At 41.7% G+C, this 19956-nt stretch overlaps 1 protein-coding gene across 1 annotated transcript in view; it reads right to left on the minus strand.

The window, feature by feature from the left end:
* Positions 1-13590, minus strand: part of LOC127434231 (rho GTPase-activating protein 21-like) — a 196415-nt gene extending 182825 nt beyond the window's left edge. Inside the window, exons 1-2 of the mRNA XM_051686807.1 lie at positions 13346-13590; positions 11243-11450 (exon numbers count right to left, since the gene is read on the minus strand). Of these exons, the coding sequence (XP_051542767.1) occupies positions 11243-11314 (72 nt within the window). The 5' untranslated portion in view covers positions 11315-11450; positions 13346-13590. The remainder of the gene's footprint in view (positions 1-11242; positions 11451-13345) is intronic.
* Between the last annotated feature and the right edge of the window lie 6366 nt (positions 13591-19956).

Genomic DNA, 19956 nt, shown 5'->3' on the forward strand with positions numbered 1-19956 from the left:
TGCATATTTATCAGTTTGATAGAACTTTATACAGCTAAACTATTTATTAAAGCAGTGTCAGACAGAATCTGCAGAATGACTCTTGACAAATACTCTCCACAGCACCTCACAAATAAATCTGTGGATTATGCATAGTAACTGGAACATTACACAAAGCAGAGGATTTTATGTCCAACAGTTAACAAGTGGCGTTTTGAAGGCTGCAACAGCGGTGTATTAAATGACTGAACATAAAGAATTAAAGAGAAGAAACTTCTCAGAGAGAAAACTTGTTCGAATTGAACGCTGCACAAATATAGCTTCTATATTTATCTTTCAACCATTGTATTAGCATTAAGCTAAACATGTAAAAAAAAATAATACATTGATATTTCATCAGGTAGACGACTTTAAAATCATTTGTCTCAAGAATCGCGATTTGTAACAAAATCGATTTTTTTTTCCCAGCCTTGGCAAATATCACATCAGTAACGCTGGAACTGCAGCTTAACAGTGATTTGTAACCTGTCAGCAACAGTGGCAATGGTTCAAACCCATTTTATATCTAACCATTTTTTTTCTCTTGATGAATTAAAATAAACCTGAATTTAGTCTTCTTACATGAATGAAGTCCTGATGGTGAAAATCACGTGCCTCCGTCTTGAGCATTTTTAACAAAGTATGTGCATGACGCAGTTGCCGCAGTGAAGTTTAAGTGAGTGAAGTAGTTCTTTAACAGATTTACACAATTCACGGGGGTCACATTTTTAGGTTGGAAAAAACGGAATTCCGGATTAATCTGGAAGAATCACATCCCTGCTTCAAAATCAATTGCTTACTGATTTGAGCAAACAACTGATGGATTAATAGGGTTTTATTGAAGTAAACAAGAAATGGCATTCTCAGCTCATTTTACATCTATAATCTGATGCATTTTTGAGTGAAACAGGATTTTCAACATTAAGAAATGTAGACTAGGAATTGATTCAATCATGAAAAGTCAGCGTTACATACCAGAATGGAGCCAGGTGAATGGAAGGGTTGAAAGGTTGTTTGGAATAACAGACTACCATACTACCATTTCTTTTTTGCAGTATACAGGATGCACAACCCCAATTCTGAAAAAACTGGGACAGTATGGAAAATGCTAATGAAAACAAAAAGGAGTGATTTGTAAATTCTATTTACCCTGTGCTTTACTGAAAGCACCATAACAACACATTTTTTAATGTTTTACCTTGTGAATTTAATTGTTTTTTTTATATTAATTAATATTATTATTTATTTATTTTTAAAATATACACTCAATTCAAATCAGATGATTGCAACACGCTCTGCAATTTCATGTTGTTGACCTGTAAGACAGCACTGTCAGATTTTCTTCACAATGAGCTTTCCAAGAGTAAAAGAGAAATGAGAGAGCCTAAACAAGGTGACCTCAGTCGGGGAACACCAGACAGGGAGAATGTGTGCTTGTGTTTGTTAGGGGAGGTGTAATAGCGAGGAGCAGCTGGTCTTTAATAACCCTCCACAGCATTGGTACACTCCCAGGGGGCTGGCCGACTGAGAGAGGGAGACACAAAGAGAGAGAGAGAGACAGACAGAGACATCCTCCTATCGCTCTCATTAGACATGGAGAACTAGATAGGACAGAACAGAGACTGCTGGGCCCATTGAACCCGGGGGGCGTCTAATAAGTGTTATGGGAGATGAGAGCAGGTACAGTCCTGCATCTGTCTGTGCCATACAAGGAAGTACTTTCGAAAAGCTCCACGATTAGGGCACTGATGCATACTATATGTGCCTTACTCTTTATTTGTGTCTTGGGGGATGAAGTTATTGAGGTAGAAATGGGGAGATGCTGGTTTAACTCATGTTAAACAGGAAGTAGAGGACTCCAGGGTGATAATGAATTAAACAAGCTTAATCAGAGGCGTTAACACAAACGGCCCACATAATTAACCATGAGGGATGCCAAATGTGTGGATAATGCATCACATTGCTCTTTCATGCATTTAAATAAAGCAATTACATGTTCTAATATTGTCTGTGTACCAATATAATGACTAGTACACAAACTCTTTCCAAACCTATGAGCTGCCTACCCAGACAGCATATTAAGGCATCATATGTAAGCAGCACGGATAAGCAGTTATTATGCTGCCTTCTAAGATACCTTGTTTTGTACAAATTCTATTCACAGTATGGCAATTACAGAATGTACAACGAGCTGTTCTTCTAAGATGGCGGAGTCGAAAGAAATGTTGATTAATAAATTTCACCATGGGTTGCCTCGAGAATTTCCTATGGGTTCTTTGGTTTATGAGTAAAATAAGGTCTGAGGTAATATTACTTGAAGAACTTTACATGTTTTGTTCTGCAATATAAATTACACACGAACATCAAACAAGCCTTTGTATACAAACAGAGGAGGACATTAAAGTATTTAATGGTGTGCATAAAAGCATTTTTATGAGTCTGCTGGGGACTTTTCAGACACTTGCGGAGAACTTTGGTTACTGTTTAATTTTCTAAATAGGCAGCAGTGGAACAGGTGCCCTATGTGCAGTAGACTGAGACAACCAAGACCCCAAAATCATGCCACACCATCGCAACTGGTGACTTCAGACAGTGTCTGACTGTATGCAATGTAAAACCAAACAGAAACTGACTTCTAGTCACTGCAGGAACATGCAAAGCTGTTTATAAATGTATTTGCTGCTCACCTGTAGATAATGTTTTACTGGCTTTAATTTCAAAGACAACTCAATTTAAGGCAGAGTAGATTAAGGGAACTCAGAGAGAGCCACTGGCTGGTGAAATTTACAAACTAGTCACACTCAATGCCGTGTTGATTCAGATAAACACTGCCACACCGTGTGACCTACCCTCTTCAATTATTGAGCTTTCAGACAGTTTTAAGCCAAGCCTATGGTAAACAGTTTAAAGAAAGTTCAGACCACATCAAACAAGACACAAGCAGATGAACAGCAAAAAAAATTTAAAAAGAATATATATATATATATACACAGTGCATCCGGAAAGTATTCACAGCGCTTCACTTTTTCCACATTTTGTTATGTTACAGCCTTATTCCAAAATGGATTAAATTCATTATTTTCCTCAAAATTCTACAAACAATACCCCATAATGATAAAGTGAAAGAAGTTTGTTTGTAATCTTTGCAAATTTATTTAAAAAAAAAAAACGAAAAAAAAATAAAAATAAAAAAAATCACATGTACATAAGTATTCACAGCCTTTGCTCAATACTTTGTTGAAGCACCTTTGGCACCAATCCTCAAGTCTTTTTGAGTATGATGCTACAAGCTTGGCACACCTATTTTTGGGCAGTTTCTCCCATTCTTCTTTGCAGGACCTCTCAAGCTCCATCAGGTTGGATGGGGAGCATCGGTGCACAGCCATTTTCAGATCTCTCCAGAGATGTTCAATCGGGTCCAAGTCTGGGCTCTGGCTGGGCCACTCAAGGACATTCACAGAGTTGTCCCGGAGCCACTCCTTTGTTATCTTGGCTGTGTGATTAGGGTCGTTGTCCTGTTGGAAGATGACCCTTCGCCCCAGTCTGAGATCCAGAGCACTCTGGAGCAGGTTTTCATCAAGGATGTCTCTGTACATTGCTGCATTCATCTTTCCCTCCATCCTGACTAGTCTCCCAGTTCCTGCCGCTGAAAAACATCCCCACAGCATGATGCTGCCACCACCATGCTTCACTTTAGGGATGGTATTGGCCAGGTGATGAGTGGTGCCTGGTTTCCTCCAGATATGACGCTTGCCATTCAGGCCAAAGAGTTCAATCTTTGTTTCTCATGGTCTGAGAATCCTTCAGGTGCCTTTTGGCAAACTCCAGGTGGGCTGTCATGTGCCTTTTACTGAGGAGTGGCTTCCGTCTGGCCACTCTACCATACAGGCCTGATTGGTGGAGTGCTGCAGAGATGGTTGTTCTTCTGGAAGGTTCTCCTCTCTCCACAGAGAAATGCTGGAGCTCTGTCAGAGTGACCATCGGGTTCTTGGTCACCTCCCTGACTAAGGCCCTTCTCCCCCGATCGCTCAGTTTGGCCAGGTGGCCAGCTCTAGGAAGAGTCCTCGTGGTTCCAAACTTCTTTCATTTACGGATGATGGAGGCCACTGTGCTCATTGGAACCTTCAATGCTGCAGACATTTTTCTGTACCCTTCCCCAGATCTGTGCCTTGATACAATCCTGTCTCGGAGGTCTACAGACAATTCCTTGGACTTCATGGCTTGGTTTTTGCTCTGACATGCACTGTTAACTGTGGGACCTTATATAGACAGGTGTGTGCCTTTCCAAATCATGTCCAATCAACTGAATTTACCACAGGTGAACTCCAATCAAGTTGTAGAAACATCTCAAGGATGATCAGTGGAAACAGGATGTACCTGAGCTCAATTTTGAGTGTCATGGCAAAGGCTGTGAATACTTATGTACATGTGATTTGTTTCATTTTTTATTTTTAATAAATTTGCAAAGATTTCAAACAAACTTCTTTCATGTTGTCATTATGGGGTATTGTTTGTAGAATTTTGAGGAAAATAATGAATTGAATCCATTTTGGAATAAGGCTGTAACATGACAAAATGTGGAAAAAGTGAAGCACTGTGAATAATTTCCCCTATGCACTGTATATATATATATATACAAAATAACAGAAACGTGCACAAAATGCACTGTTCCTTCAAAACAATGCACTGTTACCTCAAAATAATGGACTGTTCCTTCAAAATAATGGTCTGTGCCTTTAAATTAATGCATTGTTCTTTTACAATAATATACTGTTTCTTCAAAATAATGGACTGTTCCTTTAAATTAATGCATTGATCTTTTACAATAATATACTGTTTCTTCAAAATAATGGACTGTTCCTTTAAATTAATGCATGGTTCTTTCAAAATAATGTACTGTTTCTTCAAAACATAGATTATTCCTTCAAATTAATACATTGTTCTTTTAAAACATTCTACTGTCCCTTCAAAATATTGCACTGTTCTCTCAAAATAATATACTATTCCTATAAAATAATGTACTGTTCCTTCAAAATAATAGACTGTTCCTTCACAATAATGGACTGTTCCTTTAAATCAATGCATTGTTCTTTTACATTAATTTACTGCTCCTTCAAAATAATGTAAGCTACTGTTCCTTCAAAATAATGGACTGTTTCTTTAAATGAATGCATTGATTTTTTTAAAATAATGTACTGTTCCTTCAATATGTTGCACTGTTCTTTCAAAATAATGCACTGTTCTTATAAAACAATGTACTGTTCCTTCAAAATTCTGCACTGTTCTCTCAAAATAATGTACTGCTCCTTCAAAATAATGTACAGTTCTTTCAAAATAGCTACTTTATTTCAAGAACTGGCTGTGTTTAAGAAATAAAATCATATAGTATGTAAATATCAAATCCCTTTGGACACATGCTGAGTGATCTGTGCACGTTCACAAACTGTGCCCACCCACCTCCCTGTACCCACAGATTTATGACACCTACCCTCTGAGCATACTTAGTAAGGAGATTACACACACACACACTGGTATTGCCATTACTGATAGGTTAATCCAAACATGAGGCTGCAGCTCTGCGTTATGCTCTTATAACATGCATTCAGCAGTCAGGTTTTCAGTGATGTAACGGTGCATGTCAAAGATTGGGCACGCAAATTCCAATGCTTTTCTATTATTTAAGAGAGTGACATTACGCACTGGCAACACTGATGGTTCAGACATTACTGATATTAGATAAGCAAGGCCTTTGCTTGCCAAATAAAATAAATTTTTCATTTAATGATTGCAGTCTCAAGATGAAAATGCTTTGCCATAAGGTCAGTTCTCCATCTATAAAACTGCATTTCATGCAGATCTAAATTTATAATGTTGAATTTTCATAGTTGACTTGCATATCAAAACAACATCTTGTAAAGACTACCCTCAAATTGAGATCAACATGAACAAGTCACCCCTAAGAACCATCCTACCCCTAAGAACCATCCTACCACCATGCTCTCTTGAGAGCCTCGATCACCTCAGATCTTTGAGAAAAGGCCAATGAGAATTGGCGAGTGGAATTTGCATTCCACTCCCCCATACATACGGGTATAAAAGGGAGCTGGAATGCAGGATTCATTCAGATTTTTTCTTCGGAGCCAAGCGTTTGTACTATCAGCGAGCTGAATACTACTGCTTTTCCATTCACCTCTTAAGAAGCATATGCTGTTGGTTATACGGCGCATCTCCAGCGGCTTTCTCTCCTTCTGCACAACGAGTGCAGATTTCACCCCTGGGCACTTCGACAGCGCTAAAAGAGTGTATATTCCTGCTAAAGAGTATATTTTCTCTATTAGAGCACACACATTGATGTTGAACGTCTTTTTAAAGATGCCTTTCCGTCTTTGTGTGATTCCTGGATGCGGTCGTTATCTCTCCACCTCCGACGGGCACGGGCGTTGCCTCACGTGTCTGGGCAGTGATCACACTGAGGCAGCATTTGTGGATGGTTCATGTTCTCATTGCGAGGATATGACCATGGCAACGTTGCGGTCACGGCTTTCCTTCTTCCGAGGGAAAGCCACTCTAGCCACCCCCGCGCTGTGCCTTCTACCCACGGGTATGAGGCCGGCCCGGCTGGTGCTGGAGGCGATTTGGGGAGTTCAATGGGCGCGGTCTCGCCGGTAATTCCCTGCGGACCTCCCGTTCCCTAGCATGCTCGTTTGCTCCCGTCCGGTTCCGAAATGAGACCAGCCCGCCTCATGGCCGGCTTGACGTCTCTTTCGGGCCCACGAGCAGGATGAGTCTTCGATTGCTGCATCGGAGAGCGTACTGGCGATGTCGGATGCCGAGGACTCGACTGGGCGGCCACCTTCAGGTCTGCCCGCTCAGTCTGAGGCCGACACAGAGCTGACCGCCATGCTTTCCCGGGGCGCTGCGAGTATCGGGTTGGACTGGAACCCTCCAGCCTCCCCTGAGCGCTCGCGACTTGATGATTGGTTTCTTCTCGGGGCGTCACTCACACCCATGCCCACCCCCCCCCCCCCGGTTCCTTTCTTCCCGGAGGTGCATGACGAACTCACAAGGTCATGGAGGGCACCTTTCGCTGCCTGAAACAGATTTCCGGGTTCGTCCGCTCTCACTACCCTCGATGGTGGGGCGGTCAACGGGTACGCGGAGGTCCCTCCTGTGCCCGCAAAACGCCACTACCTGGCGGCATCGTCTGGCGCTCCCCTCCAGAGCCTGTAGGACTACGTCCTCTCTGGCAGCCAAAGCCTACAGTGCCGCAGGACAGGCCGCCTCCGCCCTGCATGCCATGGCCCTCCTGCAGGTACACCAGGCCAAGGCGCTAAAAGAACTGCACGTGGGTAGTCCTGATCCCAATGTGTTGCAGGAGCTGCGTTCGGCGACCAACCTCGCCCTCTGGGCGACGAAGGTCACGGCGCGAGCACTCGGGCAGGCGATGTCCACCTTGGTGGTCCAGGAGCGCCACCTGTGGCTGAATCTGGTTGAGATGAGGGACGCAAACCAAGCACACTTTCTCAACGTGCCCATCTCCCAGATTGGCCTTTTCGGCGACACCGTTGAGGACTTCGCCCAGCAGTTCTCGGCGGTGAAGAAGCAGATGGAGGCCATCCAGCACATCTTGCCCCGGTGCAGCTCAAGATCCCGCACCCCGTCTGCCCCTCGCCCGGAACTTGGACGCGTGGCTAACGCTTTCCAACCCGTCGCGGTGGCTGGCCAGACTCGGCTACGCAATTCAGTTAGCCAGGCACCCACCCCGGTTCAGCGTCCGCTTCATTTCAGTGCAGGGCGAGAACGCCGCCACCCTGCGTACAGAGATCGCGACCCTTCTACACAAGGGCGCGATAGAGCCTGTCCATCCAGCCGACATGGGGAAAGGGTTCTACAGCACTTACTTCATCATACCAAAGAAAGGCGGTGGGTTGCGGCCAATCTTGGACCTGCGAGTTCTGAACCGGGCCTTACACAAACTCCCATTCAAGATGTTAACACAGAAACACATTCTGGTGTGCGTCCGGCATCAAGATTGGTTCGCGGCGGTAGACCTGAAGGACGCGTACTTTCACGTCTCGGTTCTACCTCGACACAGACCCTTCCTACGGTTTGCTTTCGACGGCCAGGCATATCAGTACAAGGTCCTCCCCTTTGGCCTGTCCCTGTCCCCTCGCATCTTCACGAAAGTCGCAGAGGCAGCTCTTGCCCAGTTAAGGGCAGTGGGCTTCGCATACTCAACTACCTCAACGATTGGCTGATTCTAGCACACTCTCGAGAGTTGCTGTGCGCGCACAGGGATTTGGTGCTCAGGCACCTCAGCTGTCTAGGGCTTCGGGTCAACTGGGAAAAGAGCAAGCTCTTCCCGGTTCAGAGGATCTCTTTTCTCGGTATGGAGTTAGACTCAGTCTCAATGATAGCCCGCCTCACAAGCGAGCGTGCGCAGATGGCGTTGAACTGCCTGAAGTCATTCAGGCGGAGGACAGCGGTTCCACTGAAACACTTTCAGAGGCTCCTGGGGCATATGCCTTCCTCAGCGGCAGTCACGCCGCTCGGGTTGATGCATATGAGACCACTTCAGCACTGGCTTCAGACTTGAGTCCCGAGATGCGGCACACATCACGTAGCTATTACGCCGCTCTGCCGCCACTTATTCAGCCCTTGCGTTTCTACGGGCAGGAGTTCCCCTACAGCAAGTGTCCAGACGTGTCGTGGTCACCACAGATGCCTCCAAACTGGGCTGGGGCGCCGTGTGCAATGGGCACGCAGTCGCCGGTTCCTGGTCAGGACCGTGACTGGGTTGGCACATCAACTGCCTAGAGTTTCTGGCTGTACTACTCACCCTGCGGAGGCTATTGCCGTTGATCCAGGGCAAGCATGTGTTGGTCCGGTCCGACAACACAGCGACAGTAGCATATATAAATCGCTATAAGGCGGCGTACGCTCTCGTCGCATGTCGCAACTCGCCTGCCATCTCCTCCTCTGGAGTCAGCAGCGGCTGAGGTCGCTGTGGGCCACTCATATCCCCGGCAGCCTCAACGCCACAGCGGACACGCTGTCGTGGCAGGCAATGCTCAGCGGAGAGTGGAGACTCCACCCCCAGGTGGTCCAGCTGATTTGGAGTCGATCTGGCAAAGCACAGGTAGACCTGTTCGCTTTCCGGGAATCCTCCTACTGCACGCTCTGGTATTCCCTGACAGGAGCCCCCCTCGGGACTGACGTGCTGGCACACAGCTGGCCCCGGGGGGCTGTGCAAATATGCATTCCCCCAGTGAGCCTTCTTGCACAGTCCCTGTGCAAGGTCAGGGAGGACGAGGAACAAGTCACCCTCATCCTGGCCCACTCAGACTTGGTTCTCGGACCTCACGCTCCTAGAGGTAGCACCTCCCTGGCGGATTCCCCTGAGGAAAGACCTTCTTTCTCAGGGACGGGGCACCCTCTGGCTTCTGTGCCCAGACCTCTGGAATCTCCATGTCTTGCCCCTGGATGGGACGTGGAAGGTCTATGCGGTCTACCACCAGCAGTCGTAGACACGATCACTCAAGCCAGAGCTCCCTCACCAGGCAGCTTTATGCCCTAAAGTGGCGCTTATTCGCGAATTGGTGTTCTTCCCGAGCCGAAGACCCCCAAAGATGCGCAGTCAGGTCAGTGCTCTCATTTCTGCAGGAGAGGCTAGAGGGGCAGCTTTCACCCTCCACCTTGAAGGTTTATGTAGCCACTATAGCGGCACACCACAACGCAGTCAACGGTAAGTCCCTTGGACAGCACGACCTGATCATCAGGTTCCTCAAAGGCGCCTGGAGGCTTAATCCTACCAGGCCATGTCTCTTCCCCTCATGGGATCTCACCGTGGTCCACCTGGGCCTTCGTAGAGCCCCATTTGAGACGCTAGAGTCAGTCAAGCTGAAAGCCTTCTCCTTAAAGATGGCCCTCCTTATTGCGCTCACCTCCATCAAGAGGGTGGGGGACCTGCAAGCGTTCTCTGTCAGCGACACTTGAGACCCGACCGGGCTATGTGCCCAAGGTTCCCACGACCCCTTTCAGGGATCAGGTGGTGAACCTGCAAGCGCTGCCCCGGGAGGAGGCAGACACAGACCTGTCGTTTCTTTGTCCGGTGCGTGCTTTGCGCACCTACTTGGATCGCACGCAGAGCTTTAGATGCTCTGAGCAGCTCTTTGTCTGCTTTGGCGGACAGCGGAAAGGGAACGCCGTCTCCAAACAGAGGCTTGCCCACTGGATTGTGGACGCCAATGCATTGGCCTACCAGACCCAGGCCATGCCCGCCCCCTTGCGGGTTCGTGCACACTCTACAAGGAGTATGGCGTCCTCGTGGGCACTGGCCCATGGCACCTCTCTAGCAGACATCTGCAGGGCAGTGGGCTGGGCAACACCCAAAACTTTTGCGAGATTTTACATTCTCCGGGGTAGAGCTGGTTTCAACCCGTGTTCTTTCAGGTACAAACAGGTAGAGTTTGGTAATACGGAACACCTTTCCCCTCCCCTGAGGTGAAAACGTGCACTTTTACCCCCAGTCGAGTTCACGAAGTCCTGGACCCTGGAAGTCCTTCCTCCCTAGTCCTATGGTTCGCGAACTCGGCGGAGGAGTTCGCAGCCAGCCCCACTACGGTGTCTAATATGCCCTGCCGATTACTCCGGTAACCCCTGTGATGTATATTCCGTGGTACGTTGTGTCCCTCTTGCCACAATGCTGTACTAGCCGCTGAAATGGCCGGGACCGTGTCTCGGCTCCTCAGCACAAAACCTGAATGAATCCTGCGTTCCAGCTCCCTTTTATACCTGTATGTCCTGGGGAGTGGCATGCAAATTCCACTCGCCAATTCTCATTGGCCATTTCTCAAAGATCTGAGGTGATCGGGGCTCTCAAGAGCAACCCCTAGTGTCACTACATCGACACTACAATCTCATTCCCTCCATCAGGGAACGGAGGTTACGACAGTAACCGATACGTTTTGGGCATATACCATGGTAGTAACATGGTTTTCTTTTAAGTACCATGTAAATACCATGGTCCATGAATATGGTAATCATATATCAAAGAACCATGGTATAACCATCAATACACTGGGACGCTCCCATTATAATCAAAGCAACTGTCTACACTGAAACTGCACACTCACAGTATGTGAAGCACTTGTCCTGTCCTTACCAATAATGTGCATATGTGGATTTCATTGTGCTTTTTCACTTTAATAAAACAATGATTTACCTCGCAAACTGGCAACACGGCTGAATTTTTCGGCTCATCGTGTGGCATTGATGCAGCCCAGTGCGTCGCCATTATTTCATTTCAGAGCACAAAGGCAGAGGTCCTCTGGAGGCCAACATTGAGAAGAGATGAGAGAAATCAAAGCGCTATATCCCCAATGATCTAATCCACACTGTCCGATCTCTTCATGTCCGTCCACTGCAGAGTCCTGTGGCCAGAGAGAAGTTACTGGAGAGGACACAGTTTGATTCCTCTACCTCTCCATATTAGGACATCTCCCAATCTTAACATTTTTAAATCCAGGCTCAAAACTTATGTTTTCTCCCTTATGAGATACTGTAAGTGCAACACTTTTTAAGTTGCTGTAATTGTGAATAATGTGTTGTATTTATTATTATTTTATTGTACAGCACTTTGGTAAACATGTTGTTTTTAAATATGCTACAGAAATAAATGTGTCAATGTCAGTGTAACAGTGTAGACTAGAGGAAATTTATAAAGCTCTGAGATTCACACTGTCCCAGGATAGTGAAAATTCTCTCATCATTTACTCATCCTCATGCCAACCCAGATGTGTATGACTTTCTTTCTTCTGCAGAACACAAATTAAGATTTTTAGAGGAATATTTCAGCTCTGTAGGTCCATACAATGCAAGTGAATGGTGGCCAGAACTTTGAAGGTCAAAAAAGCACATAAAGGAAGCATAAAAGTAATCCATACAACTCCAGTGGTTAAATCCATATCTTCAGAAGTGATATGAAAGGTGTGGGTGAGAAACAGATCAATATTAAGGTCTTTTGTTTGTTTGTTTTTTACTATAAATCTACATTTTCACTTTCACATTCTTCTTCTTGTGTTTTTGGTGATTAGCATACTTCGTGCATATCACCACCTTCTGGGCATTAAAAAAATGGGCTTATTGATCTGTTTCTCACCCACAACTATCATATCGCTTCTGAAGACATGGATTTAACCACTGGAGTCTTATGGATTACTTTTGTGTTTCCTTAAAGTGATTTCTGGAGCTACAAAGGTCTGATCACCATTCAGTTGCATTGTATGGCCTACAGAGCTGAAATATTCTTCTAAAAATCTTCATTTTTGTTCTGTAGTAGAACGAAATTCATACACATCTGGGATGGCATGAAGGTGAGTAAATGATGAGAGAATTTTCATTTTTGGGTGAACTATCCCTTTAAGTAGAGTTTATTTATAGTGTATTAGAATATAAAAGAATAAGGTAGAGTTAAACACATTTACATTTATTCATTTAGCAGGTGCTTTTTTCCCCAAAGTAGAGTATATAGAGTAAAGTGCAGTAGAGTAAAACAGAGCAGAATAAAGTATAGAGTAACATAGAGGAAAACACAGTAGAGTACAGTGAATTTCAATAGATAATAGCAGAGCAAAATGAACAGTAGAACAGAGAAAGTTGAACACATTCACATTTATTAAATGTAATTTAAGTAGTGCAGAGCAAGGTAGATTAGAGTAGGGTAGAACATACTTTATTTATCCCAGGAGTTAGTAAACATATACAATATAAAGCATATTCTTCTCATCATCTCAGTCTGTATGAAGAGATCATCAGAACATAATCTACTATCTGCTCTGCTTTATTTGTCACACTGTCTCCAATAAAGTCTAGCATCTAACATACTGCCCTAACATATCCATTTGATTTCCAGTTCGTTCCTCTGGAGCGACCAGGGTTACTGGAGAGATACAGTTTCCCCATGTCTGAATCAGGTTATTCCTGATTTAAACAGCACAATCAATATCATGAGCTGCCTGTCAGATCACAATATGCGTGTTGTTTGAATGCATCCATACAACAAGGACGTTTGATCATAACAGGACTCTGAAGCATTAGGCTATTATTATGTTTAATTACTGTTTGTGGTTGTTACTGGAAAGCAATCATAAGTCAGTCCACTCAATGTGACTGCTGACATCCAGCATGAAAAAGCCTAATCAACATCACTATCCTTTAACATTTCCTTCATTCCTGACATAGCAACATCACCTCGTTTCTATGCCGATACTAACCATAGTATCTTGACTGAGGTCTTAATGGCAAACGAATAGGTCAGTACGCCTACCTGGTCCAGTTAGTGTTAGATGACCATGAATCATAATGCATCGTTTCGTTTCCAAACAAGCGACTAATATCCGAATATCTCATGAGATGCAATCGATTTTCAATCTATCGTCCGGACATTATTTCCAGTATTCCACAACGAAAGCAATCCGTGTTCATGCTGAAATGAAAGCAGGCTGCGATTACAGCATCTAACAGAAGAGTGACTAGCGTTTACAACGCGCGCATATTTGTATCATCGATTTGAACGCGAACAGTTTGATCTCGGCTTCTTCCAGTTGGCGGCGCGACCGATACTAGTGATGTCTGATTCGAGAACGAGTCGTTCTTTTAACCCGGTTCTTTTGAATGATTCATTCAAACCGATTCGCAAGGCGTTTGTATGTCACTTCACTAGAAAATTGAAAGTAAAACTGTAAGGTGGCCGTTTTAAAATTCTAATCATAGATTGCACCTAATTACCATAGTTATTGTTACTGCAATAAAATAAGTATTCAAATAAGAGTTCAAAATGACAGGAAGATTTTGAAAGATTAGTACACTGAACTTTTTTTAATACATTTTTTTATTAGCAATAACTGTAGTAACTTTGACGGAAACATTAATTTTGCAAGGTGGTGACAAACACAGCATATGACACTATGTTTACACCTAATCGAAAATAGGAGTATCTATTTAAATATATGTTTTTACTACAAAAAAAAAAAAAAAAATCAACTTACTGCGCGGAGAACTTGGAGTACTGTTTTGAGTGTTGAATCAGTGAGTCGGTTGAATTGATTCAGTAAATCGGAACCATCCGAACGAACCGATTCCCTCGAAATGGATCGGACTTCCCAATGGCGTTCAGTCACTCCAAAAGCCCGCCCCTTCTGACTGCCCGCCGGCATTTCGCCCAATAGCATGCGATATTCAAATTTGCTTTTCCACTTCAACCAACCGGATTTCTTCTTACGTAAGAGGCACATGCCTATGCATTCTCTACTCAATTACTTACAGTCACTATTTATTCAAACAGATTGGGAGAGCCCGCTTAATGTACCTAGTGCAGAAACTTGCTATTAAATCCTGATTTCTAGAACAACACGAGATATTTAAAAGATATTATCAAGACCTCGCAGTAAACATTTTGTTCTCTGGGGGACAAAAAAAATGTACAGAAATAAATACATTTATGTTTATATGTTTAGCTAATCAAGTTAAACATGCAAAAGCCGTGAGGCAACAAATCAGAAAAAGCGATTTGTAATATTCCAACAGCATCTTTTAGGGTTTGAAGAACATTTCTGTCTCAAACGGCTTTATTGCGATATTGTGGTGATGGATGCAGCGTTGAGCTTTAGGACAAAGACAACAGCCTTCACAATAAACCATGAACAAAAGGACGAATCTTCTGAGCTATTCTGAAAGAGAGGCTCCTGAATCTCAGCGAGGAGCTTTTCTTCTACTATTTGGAAGCCTGGTGCACTATCAACCAAGACAATATAAGGTTTACAAGCATTTGGCTATATATCCTAGTTAATAAAACAACAACAACACTATAATAAAAATATGTTTTAATCATTACCCCCCACAAAATGGTGATTAGATGAACTGCATTACTAATGACCTGCCAGTCATAATTATGTTGGTTTGACAAAGTCAACACACTGTTATTCCACCAAACTTGTTGCAGACCTTCAGACTGATCTGGAATAGTGTGCTATGTCTTTTCTAACTGATCAGACTTACAGTTTACACACAGCTGACGATCAAAGATCGGGGGAAATCTCACTTAAATTGACGGAATGTTCAAACAGGCCAACGGAATGCTCGTTAATTCAAACTCCAACTGTCGAAAAATTCAAATGAAAACACATCTATAAAAGACCTTTAATCAGCTTTAAGTTGCGCTCTCTCTCTCTCTCTCTCTCTCTCTCTCTCTCTCTCTCTCTCTCTCTCTCTGATGGTTTATCTGACTAACTTTCTGTATCAAACTTCTAAAACTAGTTTAAAGTTTCAGACAAGGCTTTGTCAAGCCAACATCAAAGTTTGTCACGACAAACTTGACCTACAGTGGTTACAGAAAATAGCTTATTTTATTATTTTTGCTCATAGTTAGGGTTAGGGATTTGAACAAACACCTAACCCTAATTATTAAACTTCAGTGTGTAACTCATCCTGCATCATTTGTGTTACAGACATGAATGATACCTCAAATCACGCCGGTTGATGACATGTGCTATTAACTTTCTAAGCAGTCTGACCCTGGCAGCCACCTAGCAAAGCCCTACACTGTAAAAAATGTCTGTAATTTTAACGGTAAAAGACTGTAAAAATGCTACAGTAAAAAAACGTTAATTGGTAAATGGGCAGTTTTCTTAAAATATACAGTAAAAAATTACAGTATTTTTAATAAGACAATACATGTAATTGTACAGTACAATGTTGTAAAAATTTAATTTTTTAAAAATTATATTATGTTTGACAAGAGAGTACGTGTACTTTTTACGGTAAATTATTGTTAAAATTATTCCTAGAATTCCCTGTGTTACCCATCATATTTCATTATATTTTATGGGAATAGTTATGTTTCTTCTTATTTTTAATATCAGTTATGTACAGTGGGGTGTTCTGTGTTATATTTCATGTAGTTTAGTTAATGTTTATTGTATTATTTTAATTTCACATGTGTTACCCTGATGGTGTTTAGTGTTTATGTGAGTGACTGAGCACTGTCTCTACATGTTTAATGGTCATTGCTCTTGGAAAGGTCTCTGTTGATGAACTTCATGTCATCATGTGCCCTTCTACAATTACTACGGTGATTAACAATACATTATAAAGTGAAAAGCAAATTTGTACAGTTTTAGAAGGTTAAAGTATTAAGTTTAAATCATTTAATAATATAAACGGAAAATCTACAGGCATAAAATTACATCCCATAAAACCTGAAGCGTGGTTACCGTATATATTTTACAGTGAATTTCTGGCAACCACAACTGCCAGTTTTTTACCATAAATGTAACAGTATATTTTCACAGTGTAGTAACTATTCAGAACACACTAGCAAACACAAATATCTAGACGTAGGTGCTGCATTATCAGCTGTTCCTGTGGACCATGATACTGGCCACATCTGCCATACTGAAAAGGTCAAGACGAGGCATTCAGAAATGCATGAAAGTAAATTGCTAGATGCGGTCTGCAACAGTCTGGAGTTTTTTCCACCCAGTTTTCACATGATTTGATTTGCCATAAACATCAGAAAATATTTTAATGTAGATTATATAAAAATTCAAAATTAAACAGAGAATAAATGTTGATCATCAGAGCACGGTCCAGTCCTCAAAGCTTCTAATAAAAGCAGTGGGACTAGTCATCATAAATTCAACAGGATGGACAGGTTATAACCATAAAGGAATCTAACTCCAAAAACACCCATAATATATTTGTTTATTCAAATCATATATTTGTCATACTGCAACAATCATTCACACATTAGTATTAATCTAACTGAGATATTATATAAACTGCAGTGCAATTTATAGTCTATCATTTACATGTACAGATATTACAATAAAATGTGCTTATTCATAATTTACATTAAGTTAGCCAGTCTTTTTTTTTTCTGTTAAGTACAAACATAAATATGACAACACTTTAAGAGTTTTACAATGGTTAGTACTGTAAATAAATAATTGAAGCAAAAATCTATGTCTTCTCTTCTAAAACTTTTTTTTATCTTTACAAATGTATATATCATTGCAAACATATTAAATATTAGCACTCAGGCAGTACATTTATTATATGATGAACTGTTTAGCGCACAAAATCAGCTTATGCAGAAATTTGAGACATCTCCTCCATTGACTTACATTCAAAAAGGTCTCCTTTTTGACCTTTCCAAGACGGCAGCATGCGTTTTTGTTTGCAACCACCTAGAACATCGCTTAGCAATGCCCTAGCAACCAACAAGAACATCTTAGCAGGTTTTGCTGGTGAAAAGCATGGTTGTGCTGGTCCACCAGCTAGACCATCAACAAACCAACATAAACCAGCCTAGACCAGCATGGAAATTGCATCCTGGTTAAAGGCATAGTTCACCTAAAAATGAAAAGTCTCTCATCATTTACTCACCCTCGTGCCATCCCAGATGTGTATGACTTTCTGTCTTCTGCCGAATACAAATTATTTTTAGAAGAATATTTCAGCTCTGTAGGTCAGTGTTATTATAGTTCATAAAAACTGACACTTAAACTAAATAAAAACATTTTCGTTAACTAAAATAAAAATAAAAATTGTGTTTTAGTTTTTGATATACTAGGGTGAATATGGGCAAAGTGGGACACTTTTGAAAATATTTTCCATTTCTTGACACTTTTAATTATGATCCAAACACACATAACCTAACATTATACCTCTGAAGAAAGCTTGGGATGTCTTCAACTTTAGTCAAAAACAAAAATGAAGAAATGCTTAATACTGGGAAGTGGAACCTTTGAAGACCCTCTTTTGACCAAATCCCAGATTTTTTTTAAGCAGTAAAGTGGGACAGAAGAAAAATTATTCTCTAGAAAATATCTACAAAGTATTTGGAATTATTTTTCATATTTTCTTGTACACTTTTACATCATAAATCATAATGTAACATTGACAAGCATTACACCTCAGCATTTTTTGTCATTTTCTTTACTATTGCTTTTCCCACCAGTGGTCATGAAATGAGCTCTGCCACACATCCCAAAGTAAAATCATCAATTTAAAACCTTAAAATATTAAAGAGACAGTTTACCCCAAAAATGAATATTCTCTCATCATTTACTCACCCTCATGCCATCCCAAATGTGTACGACTTTCTTTCTTCTGCTGATCACAAACAAAGATATTAGAAGAATATTTCAGCTCTGTAGGTCCATACAATGCAAGTGAATGGTGATCAGACCTTTGTAGCTCCAGAAATCACATAAAGGAAACATAAAAGTAATCCATAAGACTCAAGTGGTTAAATCCATGTCTTCAGAAGCTATATAATGGGTGTGGGTGAGAAACAGAACAAATTTGAAGTCCTTTTTTACTCTAAATCTTCACTTCACCTTCAGATCTGAAAGTGAAACTAAACAGGCACCATGTGTTACTTTCAGATGTAAAAGTGGAAGTGGAGATTTGGAAGTGGAGAGTAAAAGGACTTACATTTTGATCTGTTTCTCACCCACACCTATTATATCACTTCTGAATATATGGATTTAAACACTGGAGTCTTATGGATTACTTTTATGTTTCCTTTATGTGATTTTTGGAGCTACAAATGTCTGATCACCATTCACTTGCATTGTATGGACCTACAGGCTGAAATATTCTTCTAAATATCTTTGTTTGGGTTCTGCAGAAGCAAGAAAGTCGTACACATATGGGATGGCATGAGGGTGAGTAAATGATGAGAGAATTTTAATTTTTGGGTGAACTATCACTTTAAGTTGGTCTTTGTAGCAGGGAACATACTGTATATTAATAATTAGTATTTCCATTACACAGCCAAAGCTATTATCCAAAGAGCATGTCATTACCATTACAGCTAATTTTCCTTGGGGGAAAAAAAGCTTTAAATAACAGCATAATAAGCATTTAGATTTCAGTCTTTTTCGACCCAAATAAGCATTTTTGGGGGTAAACTTAAATCACATATTAATTATAGCTTTAATATGAATTAGAAGGGGCAACCAACAAATCCAGGACATTGAAACCCATTTTGAAATTAAACTGGATCTTCTTTTCCCATTGCATACATGCAAATACACTCAAAGATCCATAGTTTCTATACTGTGTCCTGTGTACATTGTCATTTTTACCATGCTCCTCAGAGACATAGCATAAAAAACTCACCCGTATCTTTGTCTGTCTTTCAGTCAGGCTGGTGGGAGAAGGCGGCCCGATGGCTGCTAGGTTCCCATAGCGGTGTGCAGAGCTTTTCGGTAAGGTAAGTTAACCATTCTTAAGTGCTGATGTTTGATAAGAACAAGCGAGTCACAGCCAAGCCAACAAAGAGCGACTTTGTCAATCCTGTCACACAGAACCAATGTGCCTCTTTATCCAGGGGACAAGAGATGGTTTTAACTTCTCTATAATCTTTGCATATACATTGGATACTCTAGCTAGGACTAAGAGACCTCTGTTTTATAGTTCTTTACTTCCATGAGGGGCATTTTGCCCATAACACCTATACTGAGGCCTGTGAGGGCTGATTGTATAGAACAGCAACTCTATACATTATACAATGTGTCTATACATTGTCATTTGCACTCATTTTTTTTTTTTTTTTTTTCAACTACAAACCAGTCCCTGCATGCTGTTTCTCTGATTGTAACAAATGTCCCTTTAATGCAAGTCAGTTCACTTGGCGGCCATATTGGTAAATACAGCTCCTATTTACTTGAATGGGGAAAGACACAAATCTCCCAAACGATTGGTTTCAAATTAGCGTTAAAATTTGACAATGATATAATAAACTGTGCTCCTTTAGTTCAAATCAAGCAAAACATTTTGTGTGTTCTCATGTAAACAAACAGGCAATGCTTCTATCATAAAGGTGATTGGCTCTTTTAACTGTAACTCTTTTATTTAGTTAAATAATTA

This window comes from Myxocyprinus asiaticus, chromosome 44 (assembly GCF_019703515.2).
Source record: "Myxocyprinus asiaticus isolate MX2 ecotype Aquarium Trade chromosome 44, UBuf_Myxa_2, whole genome shotgun sequence".
Classification (NCBI taxonomy): Eukaryota; Metazoa; Chordata; class Actinopteri; order Cypriniformes; family Catostomidae; genus Myxocyprinus; species Myxocyprinus asiaticus.